Source organism: Gallus gallus, chromosome 1, assembly GCF_016699485.2.
Source record: "Gallus gallus isolate bGalGal1 chromosome 1, bGalGal1.mat.broiler.GRCg7b, whole genome shotgun sequence".
In the NCBI taxonomy this organism is placed as follows: domain Eukaryota; kingdom Metazoa; phylum Chordata; class Aves; order Galliformes; family Phasianidae; genus Gallus; species Gallus gallus.
In genome coordinates this window covers 30,260,053-30,281,843 of record NC_052532.1, presented here as the reverse complement: position 1 = coordinate 30,281,843, position 21,791 = coordinate 30,260,053, and the positions used below count along the sequence as shown (strand labels likewise).

Here is a 21,791-nt window from a genome sequence, read left to right as displayed (position 1 = left end):
ATACTGCTGTTCAGCTGCAATGACCTCACCAGTGATACACACTAGGCAACCGCCATCAGATTTAGAAACCAAATTCTACCTTCTCATCATTTTACAAACAAATCTTTTACTATGAGCTCAAATAGAAGCCAGTATTATCCTCTTTCTTACACTGTTAACTTTTGCTATGTGATACCACAACAAGGTCCCAAGAAGATCAAGCCTGTAAGTGGTAACATAAAAGAACCATATCACAAAACAGAACAGAGCTTACAGCCATGCTTACAGCGTAATTATTATTCATTTCTTAGCCAAAAGTGCACACCAAATGTTGTCACTGCAACACAGAGAACTAACTGCTCCATGGAGTGTTTGAGCTGATTGTTTCTCGTAGTAATGTTCTTGTCATTTCACAAATGTAATATTACAGTTTTGTCAGAGCAAGACTGATTTTCTTGTCCTCCCAATGAAGTCTTACTACAGTACAACACTCTTTTTATCCTGCTTTTTGTAGTTTATATGGGTTTTAATGGTTCCAACTTTTGTTATTTATTTTCAGTAATTAATTACCTAAACAGGAGTGTGCAAGTAGCTAAAAGTAGGTGCTTCAGTCATGTGATATACTTCACTTTTCATTCTGCAACAAATGCACTTTGCAAAGCACACAGGTATGCCTTATTGCTTGAAAAAGAGCTCTGCTTACTCTCATCACTGGACAGGTGAAACTTTTGTCCTGTTTTCTTCAGGAACACATTTTTCCTGGGTTACCTTTCCTTTTCTTTCTTCTCATTTTTTCTCTCAGTCCTCCTTCACTGCCATTAACACAGCAGTTTTTCACTTCTTTATGTTTCCTGTAGCCCACCTGTATAAGTAAGTTCATTCTACCCCGTTTCCAGACCTTCTTTATGTCTACTCCCATTGCACCTTTCCTCTCCTGAACCTCTTATTCTCATCCAGCCCATTTCCTTCCTGTCCAGGTTCTGTGGTGTGGTGAGAGCTGCCCATTTCTGTAGTGGGGTAGCAATTCTGGCAGTGAAGAAGGGGGAAGGAAAGTGCAAAGGCACACGCATGCCCCAAGCCCCTCCACCATTCTCTTTAATGCTAAAACCAATGAAAGCCCCAGAAAGAGCTAGACTGTGGATTTGTAGTGAGGCTGCTTTTCCCTGAAAAACAAGTGGAGGCTGCTATGTTAAGCAGCAATTTAGCCTGACTGAGAGGAGGGGCATCATGATAAAAGTTCTCTCTTTTGCAGTATGACAAATGCTCCCTGAAGAGCTACCATTGCCTATGGAATATTACCGAAACCTTGGATTAAAAGCAGTACATGCAAAATAGAATCGTGATTCTAGAAGATCAAGATTAATGGAGAAGAAAAGCACAGCCTGGAATCTAGACTTCTGTAAAACAGATGATGGCAACATTTCTAAAACAGGTAAGAGAAAAATTTATTAAGTATTCATCCCACCTGTATTCTCCACAGTAAGATTGGTTTTTTGTACTTGGCTAGTACATTCTGGTTAGTACATACAAACTTGTATATAATTTCAAATTACTTAAAGTAGGCAATTTTTTAAACCTTAACTATCCCTTTATCATGATTTGTTTGCCAAGTGGGATTTCATTAACTTTCAAGTAAACGAAAATCATTTCTTAATGAAAGAAATAGTAGCTTAATCACAATATAGACTGAGTTATTAGGAAGAGAGGAACTGAGTATTAGCACAATGTACTTACCTAACTGGCAGAAAACTTGCCATTGTCTGATACATTAAAAAAAAAGATAACTAACTCCACGTAGCTCAAGTCAGAGCAGAGTCTAGTAAACCCAAGGTGATGAAGAGGACAGGGGATTTATTAGTTCCAGTCTGTAATTGCCATAATGCATTTACCAGGCTATACATACAGTCAACTTACAGCAAAGTGGATCAGGTGGCACAGCCGTCTCTCCAGTTAAGACTGACATACAGTCCTCTTCCATGAGCTTGATGACATCAGGAATCCCTGGCATTTCAGTTGCCTCCTGCAGCTACAGACATGTTTTTCGTAGCCAGTTTAGGGCTTATTTGTGCTGCCACCATAATGAAAATCAAGTGCTTACTGCCTTCATTCATAATTATTTAAAAGGAAGGCAGAGAGGTAGGAAATACAATTTAATTCAAAGCACAAAGCACACTTTCCTATACATATTAAAACACCTTTTAACCGAACACATTGTAAAGGAAATGTTACTTAATGGTATTGTGCTTATTAGGGTGGCTACATTTTAAAGAATTTATGAGTTAATCTTATAAACTTTCGTTGAAGAAAAAAAAAATATACAAAATTTGATATCCATAAAGGCTATGGAGAAGTATAGAGAAAGAATACCATTACTCCAGGTTAAAGTACAGTGCTTCAACACGTTAGAATATACATTTAAATAACAAGTATTTCCAATCTCTTAAAAACACCAGGAGTTGACCACATGGCTTTCAATCTTTCTGGAAAGTCATTTGACTGCTTTTGTTGCTGAACTTCTACAGAAATAACTTTCCTTCGTAATTTTATTCAGTACAGTTTGAACTAACTTTTCATAAGTGCATTATCTGGGTGAGCCATAAATTTGTAAAGCAAAATAATGCAGTCTCTAATTAGCAGCTCATAGCTCTTACTTGTTATGTTCTGAGCTATGTCTGTGGACATACCTTTGGAAAAGTAATACTAAGGGAGGTATGAAAGCAAAACATCATGTTCCAAAAAAGCACTACTATCAACCTAACAGTGAAAGATGTTCGAAAATTTTCAAGGAATCAATAACATTACGGAAAAGAGCTCTTCCTTCTATGTAAAGTGAGTAAATGCTGAGTGCAATTTTATCCCACTTTCCTATCAAGTGCTGTAGTGGATTCTGATTTCTAAATGGCTTTTTTTTATGATCCTCTTACAAAGTTCCAACTTGGACGGACCTTACAGATTAAAATAGAATCACTGAGTCACAGAATCACTGAATCAAAGAATGGCTTGGGTTCAAATGGAACCTCGAAGACCATCTAGTTCCAACTCCCCTGTTGTCTGGCATCCACCAGATCAGGCTGCCCAGGGCCCCATCCAACCTGGTCCTCAATGCCTCCAGGGATGGGTCATCCACAGCCTCTCTGGGCAATCTGTTCTCTTTTATCATTTGGAGAGAGGTTCTAGAAACATGACAAATGAAAATGGTGACAGTTCACTCCGCTAAAACACTCCAGCCTTTATTTTGTGTTTGTTTGTTTGTTTTTTAATTAGGAGTTCAAAATCTCTGGGACTAAAAGTGAGTTTCTGCAAGCATGAAAACCTTGCTTTAAAAAACACACTGCAGATCTATATTCCAAATTATCCATAACAGGCACTGATAGATACTGGGCAATAACAACTGAGACAAAATGAACTCTTTCTATCCCTATTAGAAGCACAATGGTTTTGGCCTGGGACATCCATTTAGAGAAGAATGCCAACAAAAATAACTCACACAACAACAAAAGAGCATTTTGTTCACTGCCTTAGATATAGATGTTGGTGTTGCCTTCATCACAACCTGATTTGATACTGTCTTCTTGATCTCAGTCACAGCCCACTACACAGCTACCCACATTACAAATGCCTCTAGGCCCAGTACAGGTTCCCAAGCCAGTCACAGCAAGGGTGATGTGAGCGTGCCCTTTATTGTCCTTCTGCTCTTCCCTCTGCTTCCTGCAAAGCTAGACTCAGATGTATTAGTCAGCAAAGGGAATCTACTGTTACTAAGGATGCATGCCTTTTTCTCTCATGTATGGTACACTACACTAAACATTTGGGCAGAACACAAGGGTTTTTATAAAGGTTTGTGAAGCTCTGCCTTTGGTGGCATTGCTGTAAGGTTTAAGTGTTGCCTACTTGGAATTTGCATTTTTTTCAGATAGAGGAGAACTTGTACATCCCATATTCTGAATTCTTTCACCAGTTCAAACACACTGGATTTAACTAAAAAGTTTTGAATTGTAAATTCAATATATTTAGCTATTATTTTAAATTTTTTGGTCTCTTTTTCCCCTTCAGGCCAACTCCACGAAAAGATGACAAATGGTACATGCACTGCTTTCATTTGCAACAACCATCCTCAGCTGGAGTGGTACTGCTATTTGCTGATTCTGGTTTGCCTTTTCACTTTGATAGTGGGATTTCTAGGCAACATACTTGCCCTTCGACATTATGTGTACTGCGTGAAGACCTGGACTACTAACAGCATATTTCTATTTAATTTGGCATTGTGTGACCTCACTTGGATTCTCATGGCACCTTTTTCAATATATCATAGTCTCCAGAAGCCAGATAACTATCTCAATCAAACATTTTTTTACATCATAAGACTATTTTTTAGTATTAATATCTACGGAAGTGTCTACTTCTTGACACTCATCAGTTTTGATAGATACTTGGGTGCTGTACATCCTATCACTTCATTAACATGGTGGAACAAAGGAAAGGCCATGTTTTGTACTGCTGCTGTATGGATCTTCATAGTTCTTGCATCAGTGCCAGAGATCTTCCGTACAATTGAAGCTGGAAGACAGTATGACAGCAAAAATTCCCAAGATGACATTGGAGGACACTTACAATTTGAAGTGTCATTCGTACTTTCCAAGATTGTATTGAGATTCCTAATTCCAGTCACAGTCATCTTTACATGCTACATGTTGACTCTCAAAGCATTACTACAACTCTGTAAACGTCAGCAAAGAAAAAATAGAATTATTAGGCCTCTTTTACTGATTTCAGCTGCTATGATTGTATTTGCTGTGTCTTTCACACCTTATCACATTACGATGATGGTGATAATAGTATACAAAACTTGTTGTCAACTATCCTCTGAGAGCATGAGCAAATTAATGCTAGTTTATCAAATTACAGAGATCATCTGCAGCATCAACAGTTGCCTTGATCCAATCATTTTTACAGTAGCAAATAAGACATTCTATCAAAAAATTAAAAATATAAAATGTCATCCCAAATGCCAATGCTGCTGCTGTCTAACACACAGAGTAAGGGACATTGCTCTGTCCCCAAGAACACTGACTTAAACATCAGTTTACAAAGACATGCATCTCTTCCTATACATTTAGCTTTGTACCATCAGAACAGTTTAAAATTTCATCTCCTGTATAGCACAGCAATCTCTTGAGTAGGCAAGAATAGACAATGTAGAGTAAAAGAGAAGAAATGCTATTACATGTACTTTAAATATTATTGTCATAAATATGCTTTAATTTATTGTGACATAGCACCTCTTTCCCGTATGTACATCTGATATGAATGAACAATGAATAAAAAAGGATCTGCTTTAGTTCTCAGCCAGAGAAATACAGAAAGTCCAGGAGTAAACAGTGTTGAGGAGCCTCCTAATAGTTTCTGTTAATTATTTTTTAATATGTTTGTAAGTACTATTGTGGCTGGACTATGCAATTAGTAAGAGTCATGAAGTTAAGAGCTGAACTTCCCAAGCATTTGTAGAGAGGCCTAATACAAGTACTTAATTGTAATGCTACTTGCAGTGGAACCTCAATAACCTGGATAAATGCAGCAGATTTCCAAAAACAAACAAAATATAGATAAGAAGGGAAAGCCCCTGAAGACAGTCAGAGCCATAGTGAGTGCTTATGAAGCAAACAAGCATGGACTGAAGAGTTTGCTGAAGATTTTTCCAATGCAACAGCGGCTCCAAACCGATAGCACAGGCACACTGATAGTGCCTCATAAACCTTGGGCAATTACAGCTGTCTCTCCTAAGTGTTCTGCTTCAGAGAAGCACGTTATTCCACAGTGAACTCTTAACTCATGAACGCGGACAACTGTGCAAAGGAAAACTGAAACACTGAAGTGGCTGAGCTGTGGGTAGAAACACTGCTACACAACAGTGCTTTTTCCTTGTTAATTTAGGGTCTCAGCATCAGGACAGTCTGAAGTACAGCTTTGCTTATTAAAAGAGCACAATGTATAGTCATTGAAGAGCATCATCTTCAGAAGTCATTAGATAGGTGTTCTCCCGGCACATGCAGACCGTCATCCTTCATATTCAACTATGTGCTTTCTAGCCAAGTGTCACAAAATACCTTGTTAGTTATTAAAGGCCATAAATCAGTGGGCAAGACAATTTTATTTTCAAAAGTTACTAGTGACAATGTATTCTTAGGTATACTTTGTATAGTGTCCTTCTTCTCATTTTCATAATTTTAGTACGATTTTGCTCTCGTATATAATCCTACACTGACATTAAATCTCACTTGCTGAATTTTTCAGTTGTATTGAGTAAATGTATATGTATACATAATATCTAGAACATTGTTTTTTTAATTGTTTATAACTGTGATGTGAAATGACGGAACAAGTCTTGATAATCTGAAACACTTTAAATATGTTTATATGTGTATACATATGAGGATCTCACAGCAAATGCCATGTCTATGTTCTATTCTATTGAGTTACATACTCACCTAATTGCTAAGTGCTGCTCTTAACCCCCTGATGATTTCTTAATCCTTCATTTTCCCATATTTTAAAAGAAAATATATTCACCTTCATCTACTTGAATAGGTAGGTGTGCTACCTATTGTAAACATGACAGGATTGTTAACAATGCACTGACTTCTTAAACAGAGTTTGTTAATCTCTAAATGGGTACACATTGGCCACTCCTCTATATGCTTACATTTCAGACTGATACAGAAATGATATTAATGCCATTTAGCGACAAAGGTGCTCTCAGCATGAGAAGGGGATGAACAGGAGGGATAATTGTGAAGCTCTGGGCTAAATGAGTTTATTGCTCCCACTGGATTGCGCTGCCAAGTTTTAAACAGTAAGCAATTTCCAAAGTGAAACACTTGCCATTTTATCATCTATTCTCTCTTTAAAGCTATAGATACACTCTTTCTTTCTCCTTTCTCTGCTTCAGTATTGATTTTCAACAGGGCTTCGACAGGGTTGTTTTTTTCATGCAAAATTCAATGGGAAATCAAAATCTAAATAAGTTTTTTCTGGACACAAAGTTAAACACAAAAGCTCACTGCTATTCCCACTGCATATCTACAGATGTTAACGTTGCTACTACGTATCAAGTTAGCATCATTAGAAAGGAGTTCTGTTGTTAATGAGGAAATAACCATTAAATTCAGAAGATCTCGTGAAAAACATCGAAGTTGTTTCTTTGTCATGGAAAAAAAAAACACAACTGTTTTCTCTTAGAACTGCTGCCTTCATAATGATGGATGATGCACCTATGAATGCAGTCTGTGGTCAGAAGTACCCAAAGATTGTGAGAATTAAATTAAAAATTTCAAATAAAGAGTAGAATAGGAAACTTGCAGCAAGGCCAAGCTCAATAATTAGAAAGATTCACAGATAACCCTTTTGCAACTTGTAGGCCTTTTGCATGCAGAATTAATATGGATTGCAAAGTCATGGGTTTCTCTACCTGAGATTCAGTGTGCGATAAGAAAAACTAAGACTACTAGTGTAGTTAGTATCATTAAAAAGGAGTTCTGTTGTTAATGAGGAAATAAGACTCCTAGAGTATGAAAGTTGTACCCTCTGTTGTAGGAAAGTCAATGTGAGATTCTGACTCAGAAAAAGTTTTCCATAAGACAGAGAGAAATTTCATTCTGGTCAGGTAATCAGAACATAAAAATGCATTTAAATGAAGAAGAGTGACCTTCATAGTCTCTATGTGGCTGAATTATGCAGTATACAGATAAAAAGATGCAAAATGAGCTGCTATTTACCTCCTGTCAGCATCACCCTACCAAAGTGCTGTATGGTCTAAGCCACACACAACAGAACAATGCCAGCAGTTGCCATAAGATGCCAACAGGCTAGGGGAGCATCAAAGAGAGCTGCAATTGCTGTGCCCAGTGACCAGGAAAGAACAGCAGAAGCAAAGAGGCAGGGAACTGGTTTTCCAGATGTCAGCCACGTCAGAAGACTAAAACTGCCATGGATTCTGTGATATCAAAATGATAATGATTTCTGCTGCATATCCTTTGATCCTCACTGACTTCCAAGGATATGAGCAAGAGATAAAGGTAGCATGAATGGCAGCCCCGATTTATATGACATGCTGGGGAAAAGCAGGAGAAAGCTGGAGACTCCTCTAGTTCACTTACATAAGGCAGACTAAGGCAGGTCTTCCTCAGTCCACAGTTCTATGTACATCTACAGATCAAGGGACACACTACTGGGACATTGAAACTCTCATAAAATCCACTTTTCCACATTACTTCTCTCTGTATTCCACAAACATAAAAATATGGAATAAAGCATATTACAAAAGAAAATCCTTCTCTCCATGTCTGTTTCTGTAGCTGGATGGAATGGCCCACAAGTTTATATAACTCAGTTTTCTATCAATGAAACCATCAAAAGAAGAGGTCCCAAGGTGTTCACATACAAATGAGAACGCGAGGAAGAAAAAGCCAACAAGCCACCATGTGTCCCTGAAAAGTTTATTCTCAACAACCCCAAATAAAAGAAGACATTCCTTAAAAAAATAAAGAAGTATCCTTGTGCCAGTGCCTCTGTTGCCTGTTCTCCCAACCTGGCACCTTGCACAACGTGCCTTGTACTGGGTTGAGTTTAAAGTTAATCTTTAAAGATCTGCTTTAGGACACATGATCTGTAGGAAAAATCATTCTCTCTCTTACCTTCTGCTGTTCAGATAGCAGTTCCTCAAACTAATCAGCTATGACTGCTCCCTAATAGCTGAAAAGGTTTTTAAACATTTATTTTCCTGCTTATAAGAGATGCAATAATCAATTAAACACACCTTTTAAAAGTGTTCTTGATCAATCAGGCTGAACTAATGCTAATGTTCTCCTGAATGAAACCAAAGGTTTTCCACAAACTAAGACTTAAAAACCATAAGACATCTGTTCATATTTACTTGGTCATATTTTTATTTGGAAATAAATGCTCCTAAAATGTTTCATTTTAATATTCCTCAGATAATTTGACATACACAAATAAAATCAAATCAGATTATTCCATTTTGCTACAATAAGTGGACAATAAAACAAACAGCTAAGAGCCAAAGTCAACACCTCCTTCTAAGACAAATATGTTGCAACACTGGTTTCTCACAGCCTATTGTTTGGGTTAAATCTGAGGACATGGTATCTAATTAAATGCTCGCCTGTTCTAATGAGTTTGAACACATCAGTTAAAGTTGAAATAATTTATTAGCCTACAAAACTGACTGCAAGATGTGGATAGCTCTCAATTGCTATTTCTGGATTGAGAGATATTACCTTGATGGGCATCTTTGTAACCACTAAATGAATACAAAATGGCCCATGGCCTGAAAGATTTGCTTATGGGCATGATCAGCTGTGGTTGAGGAAACAACTTTCTTATATACTACTGTAAAACTCAGCATTGTTTTGTGAACAGAAACTCCTAAAACTGAAATTTCTAAGTTGAAGATGTAAATTGAGCGACAGATGTCCCAAAGGTGCTCTTTAAGGTAAGCCATCCTTATGCATCCACTGTTCTGTATTTGCCTGTGTAATACTTGGAGAAGACTACCTGAAAACTTCCCACGGTAAGATATGAGCTTACCTTTTTTAAATAACAATGTTAAAATGCTCCTAAAAGATGGAGTCTCGCTTCAATGTGCATAAACCAATGTAGTCTGATATCCATTTTTCTTTTCTGAGTCTCAGAAACACCGCGCCTGGCAAACAGCCATGCCAAACAGTGCAACAGGCAGATAAAGTATCTCACCTTTGTAGGCTGCTTTCACCAGTGGAAGGCAATGCTTTTTAGGCAGAAGTAAAAATGATCACCACACTGATTCTACCACTGGAGGAACTAAGGTAGAAGGAAGCAAGCTCTGCATGGGCCTCACTACCACTGCCCGGCAGGCCCTGCACCAGACCCAGGTGGCCAAGGTCCCAGTGCGGCCTGCAGCATGGCACCGCCTGCCAGGGTAAGCTCCTGCTTCCTCTTCACGTGGTTCACAGGTCTTCCTCCAGCTGGGCAAGGTGAGCCTTCATCAGGGAGAACTGCACTTCTCAGCTTTTGCACTCAAAGGTAAAACGCAACCTAATGTCACAAAACGTACATACTCAAGGTCTCAGCTACAGACCTAGCCAGAAAAGTGATGCCTTTGCATAGTACATCATGTATTATGGGAACCCAGGATCTCCAGTTTCCTATCAGTCCAGCCAATACTGGTCAGAAGACCAATGTTAGTAGCCAGAATGTCTCCATCAGCCTTCTTGTGGAGCCCACCCTACTTGATTCTGCTGGTCTCACAGACCTGGTGTGAACTAGAAACTGCAGGGGAAGCAAATGCAGTTGATAGCATTGCTCTCTGCCTTCATCTAAAATGCCACACAGTCTTTAGACATTGCTTGCTATTTCTCTAAGAAAAAAAAAAATAACCGAAATAAAATTGTTCATAAGAATGCACACTCATCTTTTAACACAAAAGAAGTACAGGAAGATGGACTTTTACTGCTGCAAGGAAAGAACTGACATGGTCTTTCTCTCTAAAGGATTACCAAAGGCAATCGAGAGCAGTCTAGTGATGGTCCAAGCCACCTGCTCTACAGTATGATGCATGGAATTCATGCAAGCATCACATCTTTCCCTATGTTTCACATTAATGTCATTACTATTACCTGGATGCAATACCTCAGTCTGCTATTATGAATAAACTGCACAATGTTGGTAACATGGGAAGACTTAAGCCATGCCAGAATTAGAATGTGCAAGCAGGCTTGATTTTGCATTTTTCCACATCTGTCAATTCCCATTACATGGACCTCAAATGTAATTTTAACCAGAGACTTTACTCTTCCTTCTTTTATTACATCAGGTTTAGAACATTGTGCTGATGCAGTTAAAAGAGAAACTAAATATATATATATATATTGATTTCCTATTATGTATTAGAACAATTTGCAGTAGGGAAGGAACTCAAAATCCTGCCTAAGCAATAGAAAGTGCTAACGTGTTTGTTTGTATGGTGCAGATTTTTTACTTTTATGTGACAGTATCCAGTTTATGAAATCATCGTGGAAAAAATATCCTCTGTAGATGTCTTCATTGAATAACAAATAACATTTCTTTGGAGGGTATGTATGAATTATATTTGTGTACTCTTTATCCTTAATGAATTTTTAGCGTCTTTAAGTACTGGCTTTTTTAACTGCCAGAGCTATAGACATAATTCCATGATCCTCCTCCTTTTTCTCATTCTGGAACTTTAATACATTTCATCATTTTATTTGTAGCATCAAGTCGAAGCTATAATTTTCTTCTCCGAATTTAATGGATCAAATTTCACAATAAATAAAAGCAGCTTTACAGTATTTATATCCCTTCTAATGCTGATGTTGAACTCTGAAGGGCAGGGCTGTAATCTCTATTTCTCAATACCAGTTCAGTGACACCCTGCAATGACTTGTCAGAATAATTAGTTCTCTGTTTCTTTTTTAATTGTTTGTTCTTTTCTCCTGACACTGCATTGAAACTGATTCACAAGCTTATTTTTAACAAAAAATAGTTTGCTTGCAACCTATCTTCCATGCTGCCCTTCTAGATAAGCGTTTATAAAGCATGTTTTGTCAGAAAATAAAGGAGATTTTGTCCTCATTCATCAAAGAGCATCTTTGGGTTTACAAATGATCTTTGTGATAAGTAGTCCAAAATGCACTACTGGGGCAAAGTAACTTAGAAACCCAAGCGTGGTGCTATACACAGTTTAATATGTTTAATTCTAAACATCATATGTTTAAATAATAGCAAATATGCATGACAAATGTTTAGTCTGATTTGAGTCAGGAACGTCCTTTTCTCTCAAACAGACATAGCTGAAATCAACAGAAAGCAGCCATCCCACCACTAACCCTGAACTGGAACTTAAACGAGATTTAGGTTTGACCATGAGCTCTGCTACTATTCTCCAAGGGACTAAGGAAAACAGCACTGCCTCTGCTACTCTGCAGGGAATGTAAGGTTCACAACAAGCATGTATGCTGAGCTGTCAAGGACCAGCAGAGGGCAAGAAAGAAAAGAGATTTACATTTTCCTGAGATAAAAAGTAGTTCAATGCAGGAGGTAGCACATGATCTAATAAAAAGAAATTGTCTTGAAGGAAATGAAAAAATGCTTTTTTACTGAATATATAAATATATAGACTCTCTCCTTAGTAAGAGCAAAGTACAGTATTTTTTGTCCAGAATTCCTTGGTAGCCTCAGAAAGGGTGAAAAGAGCTTCCTGCACAAGGTTCTCTCTCTCTGAGGCATAAAGCATGCAGAAAAAAAAGAATATCTGACCACAGATAGCTTTCTGATATAACCTCAGTATGCACAGATTAAGCATGGGTTTTGGTTTGTATTTAATCTTCAATAAATATTTGCAATTCTGCTGTCTGCTTTGTACAGGGGGAATAAATCTCACAGTTCAAAAGGAGTACCTCAGAGGTTATAGAGGGTGTTTGCATTTCAGATGTGCAAGACAAGTAAAGAATTGGTGTTGTGGGACTGAGAGGATGTATATTCCAGAGACAATCAAGAAGACTCTAGCCTATTGTGAATGTTTGGGACACACACTCAGACCTGAGCATTTTCAGATTCAGTGAAAACTATTATTTCATACACTACATATTTCTCAACTCGCACATATATATGTGACCAGAGAGACACTTGTCTGAACGTCAAAAGGGGTATAATCAGTAAGTCAAGTCCTACATTAATATTAGTGTGTGCTGCAAGCACATAAACAGTGTTATGGCGTGAGTTTTCCCTGGTTAAAATATTTGCAAGACTTACTTCAACTGTGGGCTGAAGTTTCCAAATACTGAAAAGTTTATCTAGGAAAAAAAGGTCAGGTTCTCTACTTTGATAACAGAGGATTATGTTTATAGAATTAAGGATACGAACCGTAGTTATGTGTTCTCTAATCTTCCTCCGCCTTCAAAGTGGAGTTTTTGTATTTGACAAAGGAACACAACGAATTTTCCACCAATGACATCACAAAACTCTTGCAATGGTATAATCGTAAGCAATGCTCATTAATCCTGGTTTCCTGCAGCACATCATTCATGTGTATTATGTACTAATGTTTTGTGATGGAGTCGAAAAAGGACTATGTATGGTATGGAAGTGGAAAGAGAAGAAATGCACAAGTATCACCTAAACCACCAGATCCATTTCACTTAGCAGCATCTTAAAAAAATTGAATTTAAAATAATCTGACACTGTTATTTGCTAAACTAAGTAACTATGACAAACGCTATACTGAGAAATATATATTTACTAGAAACAATGTGAAAGGAAAAACTGTGTTAGTATTAAAAAAAAAAAGTATAACAGTTTCATAGCAAAATTTCAACTGGACCTCAATCAGATATAAAATGAACCCAACTTTTCATTATTGAAAAAAAGTCAAAGGGTGGATAGGTTCTATGGTAGAACACTATTTTTAGAATGTATGCAAAATGCTGGTAAACTACAGAGGGTCTTTTTTGGCAGGAGAGGAGGGGGTTATTGAAAAATGTTTTATTTTTTTCCAAATACTGTATAGAAACATTCATTACTATTCTTTGTTTATCATATTTAAGTTTTCTTATTTAAAGAAAATAAGCTTACCTAACTGTCATAATCATTCAGTACCACTAGAAGGTGCTCCTCTGTTGAAAGATAATGACATCTGTTTCAATTGCTTCTCAAAACTACTTTTCCTCAGATAACTGTGGTTCTGGCCAGGTGTTTACACAGACTGTAATAGCAACAACTGCCCTGTCACACAACAGCAGGACCTCGTATGTCCTAGCCATTAATACAGCGTGAGAATAACAGACCAGTTGTTGCCCATTTTCTTCAGCAGTCGGTACCTCAGCTGAGCAGGACGCCAGTTAGTTTTGCTGGAAGGTGAGAGGTTGTGGATGCCCCCTTCGTGGAGGCCTTCAAGTCCAGGCTGGACAGGGCTTTGAGCAAGCTGGTCTAGTAGGAGGTGTTCCTGCCTATGGCAGGGGGGTTGGAACTACATGATTTTTAGGTCTCTTCCACCCCAAACCATTCTATAATTCTGAGTTTAGAGAACTGTGGTGGATCTGGCACCTCATGAAGAGCCAACAAAAATCTTTTACAGTGAGGGTGGTGAGGCACTGGAACAGGCTGCCCAGCAATGTGGTTGATGCTCAGCCCCTGGAGACTTTCAAGGCAAGGCTGGATCAGGCCCTGGGCAACCTGATCTAACTGTGCATGTCCCTGATCATTGCAGGGGAGCTGCACTAGATGGCCTTCAGAGGTCCCTTCCAACTCTAAGGATTCTATGATTCCATGAGCATCTTGGAACGGAATGCACTCCTAATGGGATGCTTGCACACTTGTCTGAGATCCGAAGACAAGAGAGTCCAAGATTTTTAAGAAAGACTATAAGACAACAGTGCGAACACGAGCATACGATTTACACCAATTCCACAAAAAGAATTTCATGACATCATACTGTATCTGGAAATCCAAGGGGCAATAATTCATATTTCATAGACAGTCTTGTACAAGCCTCAGCTGAGTTAAGATTTAGTTTGCTAGATAGCTGATAACCAGAAAGGCATTCTGATACCATCTGAAGAGTTTTGTGTCACTTGTCATTGGATAGTATTTTGGTGAGAAATGTGAAAGAAAAGGACAACGAGGATGCACAGGCTGGCTAAAGTAAGATTCTGATTTTATGAGGTGTGAAATTTATGCCTAAGTGTAAAAGTGACCATTATGGAATTCAACATTTTGGTATACTTTCAGAGCGTGCATTTCATCAGCTTTTCTACCATGCACAACCATCAGTAGGAAGCCCATTTCCAGTGAAAGATGGTTAAGTAAGAAAGTATCCATAGAGTTCAAGGAGTGAATCATTAACCCATTCAAACCTAAGGTCACCCTTAACATAAGGTTCCTGATGGTGAGGATACAATTACTCAGCTTTTCACAGACTTCAATACCACACAAGCAGCAAATATAGTGTTCTCAAGTGGAGCCCCCCAAGTGGAGCACTTTGCAGAACCCGCTGCAAGGGGCAAAAGAAGCTCAGGAACTACTCAAATTCTGGAGTTTGATTCACCAGGCAGGGCCAAATGATCAAAATGGAAATGACTGAAGGAGAAAGATGCTGGCAAGCTATTCAGGATGACAGCCCATTCCAGTCACCTCTTTATGTTAATATGGCAAACATTCCCAGGGAAAATACCCGAGTTCATTGGGAAATAGGAGACTGTTATGGAAAAGCACCTCCAGAGATGCAACTGTCCTGCTTTCATGTGGAAGACTATACAATTCTGAATCTTGGAGTGTAAATGAAAATGAAAGAATAAACACATGTCATGGATGCAGCTTTCAGATCCAGCACTCTTCATGCACAATACGGTAGTGCACAACATCATCTTCAAATAGCCAACACAGTGCTCTCCATCTTGAGATGTTAGTGTCTTGATAAGGAATAGACACAGAAAATCATACCTGGCACTTGTTTCCTTGAGGTTATTCAGCACTTTCTCAGTCCTGCTACTGAATGTTTCCAGCTCTTTCAGAGGAAGATTTTTTTCCCTTTCAGAGCGAAGAACCCAAACCTCTTCAATAGAATCAAATATCTTCACTCATTTTGAAATAGTATTTATTTTAGGGATGTCTTGTTAGATTACATTCAACCCATCTTGTACTGCAGTGAGGAAAAACAACCACAAATTTTGTCTTTACAGTGGTCACAGAATATTCACTGAGACTCCTTGAAAGGTCTAGTTATGGCTTAAATATGGGATTAAAAATAATACAAATTATTCCACCACAAAACAAATAGTGCTTTTCATACTGCTGAAGACACCTTTTTGACACTGATGCACTTAGGAATACACACGTTCTTCCTACTCCGAGCAAACAGTCTTTGAAGGACTTCACCCTTCTATAGTATATCACAGCAAGTAAATAGCTAGAAGGTACTTGCTTCCCTCAGCAAGACAAAATACTAGAGGATGGCTTTATGGGATAGCTCTCAAGGGATAAGGTCTGTAACTATAAAAATGAAAAAGAGGAATTAAGTATATATCAGTGTACGTAGCGTGGGAACTCCTGGTTTCAGTTTTGGTCTTCTAAAGGAATTATATCAGGCATCTACCTGATTTCCAGTTCAGTATGCACGGTACAAGGTGAATGAGGAGCATGTGCTCCACAGGAAGGGGTGTAACTTTTGGGGGGCAAACTCTTACCCAGAGAAGCTGATCCATGGACAGAAACTTGTACAGTATCACTGGAAACAGAACTATTTTTAATTTAATTACTGTCCCAGGATACAGTATCAAATGAGACCTTAGTATCAAATATATGACAAGACCATAATATTTGACACAAAAAGGTTCTCAGATCTCCAGTGTCAATGGGTGCTGGCAGAATGCTGAGAGTAAGACTCTTTTAAGCCAGTTGTAGGCCACTCCTGTGCTGCAGTGCTGCAGTGTGCTCCCATTGATTCTGAGCAGTCTTCAATCTTCTTCACTTTTTATACGTCATGAAACTCCACATTACACTGTCAAGTGTGAATTAAGATTCATACTTTACGTCCACCTACACTTCTGACCACAGATCAACAAGAGAGCTAGGATGCTTGTGTTTTATTGTTAATTAAAGCTACGATTCGTCCCATTTTGGGCCTTGTTCCCATTCCTCCACATTAACTAAAATTCAATATTATGGCTGTGAGTCTCCAGGAACATCTTCCTCAAACCTATCACCTACCATCCTCTCTGCTAAATCCCATTTTCATTATTTGTTTAGCATGTTTGAATATTTTCAGCCTGGAGAAGAGAAGGCTGCAGGGTAACCTCATTGCAGCCTTTCAGTACCTGAAGGGAGCCTATAAACAGGAAGGGAGTAAACTCTTTGAAAGGGTAGATAACAGCAGGACAAGGGGGAACGGTTTTAAGTTGAAAGAGGGAAGATTTAGGTTGGATGTTAGGGGGAAGTTCTTTACCAGCAGAGTGGTGAGGTGCTGGAACGGGCTGCCCAGAGAGATTGTGGATGCCCCGTCCCTGGAGGTGTTCAAGGCCAGGTTGGATGGGGCCCTGAGCAACCTGGTCTAGTAAATGGGGAGGTTGGTGGCCCTGCACGGCAGGGCGGTTGGAGATTCATGATCCTTGAGGTCCCTTCCAACCCAGGCCATGCTGTGATTCTGTGATAATATTGCACACAAGTCTGGTGTCCTCTTTGCATTAGTACTAAATAAAGAGTGTTTCTCAGCACCACGGCATCAGTATTCCAGAAATAGAAAACATTACTTAGCATGCACATATGTGAGCTTCAAGCAGCTGTCCACTTTGAAAGATTATATTCCAGTGCCGAAGAGGAAAGAGGAATTAAAGCAATTTAAGACAGGAAGACATCAGCAGAAGAATCTGCCTCTTTTCAACCAACAGCTTGTTTTTAAACATTTCAGTTTTTCTGGCCTCCAGGCAAATGGTCCAAATCAACAAGTTCTCCAATATTTTAACACAAGTGGGAGGAAGAAGAACTTGATACATTCGGAGGTTTATGAGAAAATGTGAAAATTTGTGGAGGACTTGCTTCTTAATAACAGGTAGGCAGGAACAAAGACTACTGCTGACTGCTAGCTTTATTATTTGCCTTCAGAATTACTGTCAAAGGCATCTAGAAATAGACCTATTTTTGTTTGAATCTGAACAAATTGTTCCAGGCTGGAAAACTATCAGCATCATCTTTCCTTGGCACCTATGATGGGCCACTGTAAGATACTGAGCCAGAAGTGGGAGAAGTCTAACCAATAAAGTTTGTAATATTCTGAAGTCTTTTAAGTCATAACAATAAACAACTGATAATCACACCTAAATCATCTAATTTGTCATAACCTATTCAGTGGCCAATTCGGATATGCAAAAGACATATATTTTTATCATTCTGGTCGATCAATTAATGGATGCATAAAACAAAGCAAAAGGCAGAATTTACTGCATTAAGTGGTACACGCAGGCAACAGAATGTGCAAGAACTGAAATCTTGATTATAATTTTTTAACTCACGTCTTAATAAATGACATTTCTGCTTATCTGCATATCTTGTTTGGATATATAATCTCAGAAATCTTTGATTTCTTCTTTGCTGAGCTTAAGGTAAAGCTCAGCTTTTCACTTCTTAAAATTTTTGGATTTGTTTTTGCAACATTCACTGTCTGGTACATGAAGGACCTTCATGCCACTCTGACAGCCTAAGGGGACCTTTGAAAGGCACAGCATGGCCACTGAGATCATTTTCTCCTTGGGGTTTTCCAACAGTACGCTGCAAGGTGATGTTCCACACTAATCCTCCATCTCCTTACTGTATGGAATAAGGAAAGAAGAAATCTGCCCCTGTACTGGGTTGTACCAGCACTATGCCCGTCAGGCTTATCCTGCTAGTAATAAACTCACTTCTATTTCTAGAAATCAGGGAACTGAGACATATTCCTGCAAGTGACAGGCATCATTCCAAAATCACTCCCTGTCTCGAATGGAAAGAAAAATCTGAACATCACATCAAAGAGATCAAAACAAAGAGTTGACACATCAATACTAAGTAGCAATGAGATTATTTTTAGTTTTCAGGCACTGAATGCTAAATATTCTCTAGAGCCTTCCCATTACAGGTAATCTGACACACGTAGCTCTTCCCACAGTCTCATGCTGCTGCTTGGGGAAAGGGAGATGTGCCTCCGACAGAATCAAAGTTTTCATTGCAAAAATAAGCTTGTTGTGGCTGCTGTTGGTAATGGCCTCAAGTTGTGCCAGGGGAGGTTCTGGTTGGATATTAGGAAAAACTTATTCTCATAGACAGCAGTGAGAAACTGCAACAAGCTGCCCAGGGAGGTGGTGGAGTCACCATCCTGACAGGCATCCAAGAACAGAGGAGATGTGACACTGGGGGACATGGTTAGTGGGCATGTGGGGATGGGCAGATGGACCAAATGATCTTAGTGGTCTTTTCCAACTTCAGTGATTCTATGAACTCCAATTAAACTCTGCTGGTAATGTAGTATCAGACATTCCATAATTAAAGCTAATAGCAGACAGTGGCCTTCTCAATGAACCTTATGATAGGAAGCAGCAAGATATTACAGCTCTCCTAAAAATGCAAGTGTAAATGAAGAAAGTAGGAGGTCATTGCATGCTTTTTATTTATACTTCAAAGGTCACGTGTGGTCTCTCTGATGAACGATGTAAAGTGTATTTTAAACTGACATCTTTATTACTGGCAATTTGCCATAGCTGGAATCCAGTGAGCCTACTGGCTGGCTGAGTTTCTTGCTTTTTATCTGGTGGTGGTGTTTCCAGGTTGTTGTTTGTGGGTTGGTTTTTTTGTTTTGGTTTGGTTTTTTTTTTTTGGTGTGCTGAGGAATCTGGCTTTCAGAAATGCAAGCTCACAGCCCTACGTGTGTTATTATTAGCTGACTGTTACAATGGCCTTCTGGCACACATTTTGTAAGACCAAAATAATCTGATTGTATTGCTTTGACATTTTTCTGGATACAAAAGAGGTGAATTGACTCTGAAGTAATCACAGCAGACCTTGAATGTCTTCAACAGCATAAACTTCACAAGTGTTATTAAAATTCATATTGAACAGGCTCCTGAAGATGGTTTGTTTGCTTGACCAGCTATAACATTAGCAGCTTTCTACTGGGTTGAAATCATCAAAGGAAAAGAAAAAGCAGGAACAAAGTGGCTGGGTATTAAGTGACAGGTCTTATTGTAATTTAAGCTACAGAGCTGACCAAAGAAAACAATATGCCACGTCAGTCAGGTTACAGTGTGATGCAAGTATTGTCATACACCCATTACTTGCAGCTACAGACAGTGGCACAACTGTTCATATGGTTGCAAACAAGCAAGAATGGGAGACAATCTGGCTGAAAAACAACCACGCACAAATCCGAGCACATCTCCTCTTCTCATTTAGTTCATTAGGCATTGCGCAAGCTCTACGCCACAGCAACACTCACTGCAATACCACAGTCCAGATTTTACCTTAACATGACCCCTGATATTTCAAGGTACTAATTAATCATGTATGTGCTCTTGTACAAATGTATCTTTTGCCAGTTAGCTGCCTAACTGGCTCACTTTTCTCCTATGTAGTACATTATCATCCTGACTAAATCCCATTCTGCCTAATTTCCTCTCGCAATCTGCATACATTCACTGCTTCAGTTGTTACACACTTTTACCTCTCAGCATAAAAGCAGACACTGAAGAGTCTGTTTATAATAGGTTTGCAGTATCTTTTAGAGCCTTTCAGATAAAACGTTTGACAAAAAGAGTTATGTTTTCAGACAACAGGTCCTCAGTGGGTGTTCTGTTTGAAACTGCCTGTCGTGAAATTGGTCCCAGCATGGCACCACCGCCCATTAAAAAATCTGCAACATTAGTGCATGCAATCCTCGGTGCAATTCCTATAATGACTGCTTTATTTATTCACTCCCATGTCTACAAAGCTGAGAGTATCATTTAATTCTAGACAAAATGCATACTGCGATCATTTGTAAGGAGGAATCCATTAAATTGAACGTTCTTTCAACTGCTCAGATTTGCTTGCAGTATTATGACGGCCCGCCTGTTTTAAGAAATACAGCTTTAGTTCTGTTTACCTTGTTTCCTATAATTTGTTATAGCACATTAAGCATTTAAATATTTCCATCCAATTTTTTTTTAAGTGAACTTCAAAATTTGGGCATACTCCTTAACGACTGAATGAAATTAAATCCATGTAATAACGAGTTTAATTGGACTTTATAGTCGCTCAGAATCACAAAAGCAAGCAGGCACATACCTGCACATTTCTGAGTAATTATACGTTGAAAAACTGATTCAGTAAATCTGCAGCATGAGCTCAGCTTTATTACTTATGGAAATCAGTCAAAGCAAAGATGTTGAACTGGAAAATATTAAGACGCTTTGTCCAATAATACTTCTCATTTATCTACGCTGCTAAAAATTGATACAAATCAAAAACCATTTTAGATGTACGTGATGTAATATATGTACATACATTGATGCAAAACACACAGCCTGAACTTAGAACCAAAAGGTCCCCTCACTGAACTCAGAATTCAGGCCTGAGGCTTGAGTACAGAACTGCAGTTGTACAAATGCTGAGAAGGTGCCGATTAAAACATTCACTTTCTACACACTGAATACTGTGTTATTTTCCAGACAGTGCCCCCGAGCAGTACGAAGAGATTATTCATGAACTTCTTTTAAGTAAGTATGTAAGATTTGAATGCATTTTCTGAATGCACACTGTCATCTAATGGGGTCAGTTTCTAAGCTCGTTCTGCCTTTAATAAAGCAGAAAATAAACCAATAAATCTCTAAGCAAGGGCAAAGAAGATACCACTTTTCCCCTCCTCAAGTAACTCTCATAGAGAATAAGAAATGACTGTGGTGTACATTTTTATTCCCCCAAACTTCCAATATTCATCTATGACCCTTCATTTTCCAGTGCAAAATAAAAAGCATGACAGAACACGACAGCTAACCAAACACTAAGCACTGACTATTACTATTAATGCAGCTAGCCTGGATTCAGCACTGCTTAGTGATGAATCAAAAGAATATAGTGGATAACAGCCAAAAGGCAATTTTAAAATTCCATTTGTTTTGGTCATATGCCAAGAAAATATATAGAATGCACTTGATAAAGGCTGCTTTCTTTGGAAATCTTTATCACTGGAGATGTTTATTAAATGAGGTAAGTTGCTTCCTGACTGAATAGCAAGAAGGTAG

At 38.6% G+C, this 21,791-nt stretch overlaps 2 protein-coding genes across 3 annotated transcripts in view; one reads left to right on the top strand and one right to left on the bottom strand.

The window, feature by feature from the left end:
• Positions 1-21,791, bottom strand: part of TMEM117 (transmembrane protein 117) — a 195,970-nt gene that overhangs the window by 168,093 nt on the left and 6,086 nt on the right. The window lies entirely within an intron of this gene.
• On the top strand, positions 642-8,255 carry LOC121106854 (P2Y purinoceptor 1-like). 2 transcript variants are annotated; one of them, XM_046902401.1, is made up of 3 exons: positions 642-698; positions 1,232-1,411; positions 4,033-8,255. In XM_046902401.1, exons 2-3 carry the CDS (start codon positions 1,342-1,344, stop codon positions 5,052-5,054), a joined length of 1,092 nt encoding a protein of 363 aa, XP_046758357.1. In that variant the 5' UTR covers positions 642-698; positions 1,232-1,341; the 3' UTR covers positions 5,055-8,255. The 2 variants fall into 2 exon arrangements, with proteins under 2 accessions (XP_046758357.1, XP_040504075.1); XM_040648141.2 differs by lacking the exon at positions 642-698 and having other exon boundaries at positions 1,207-1,411.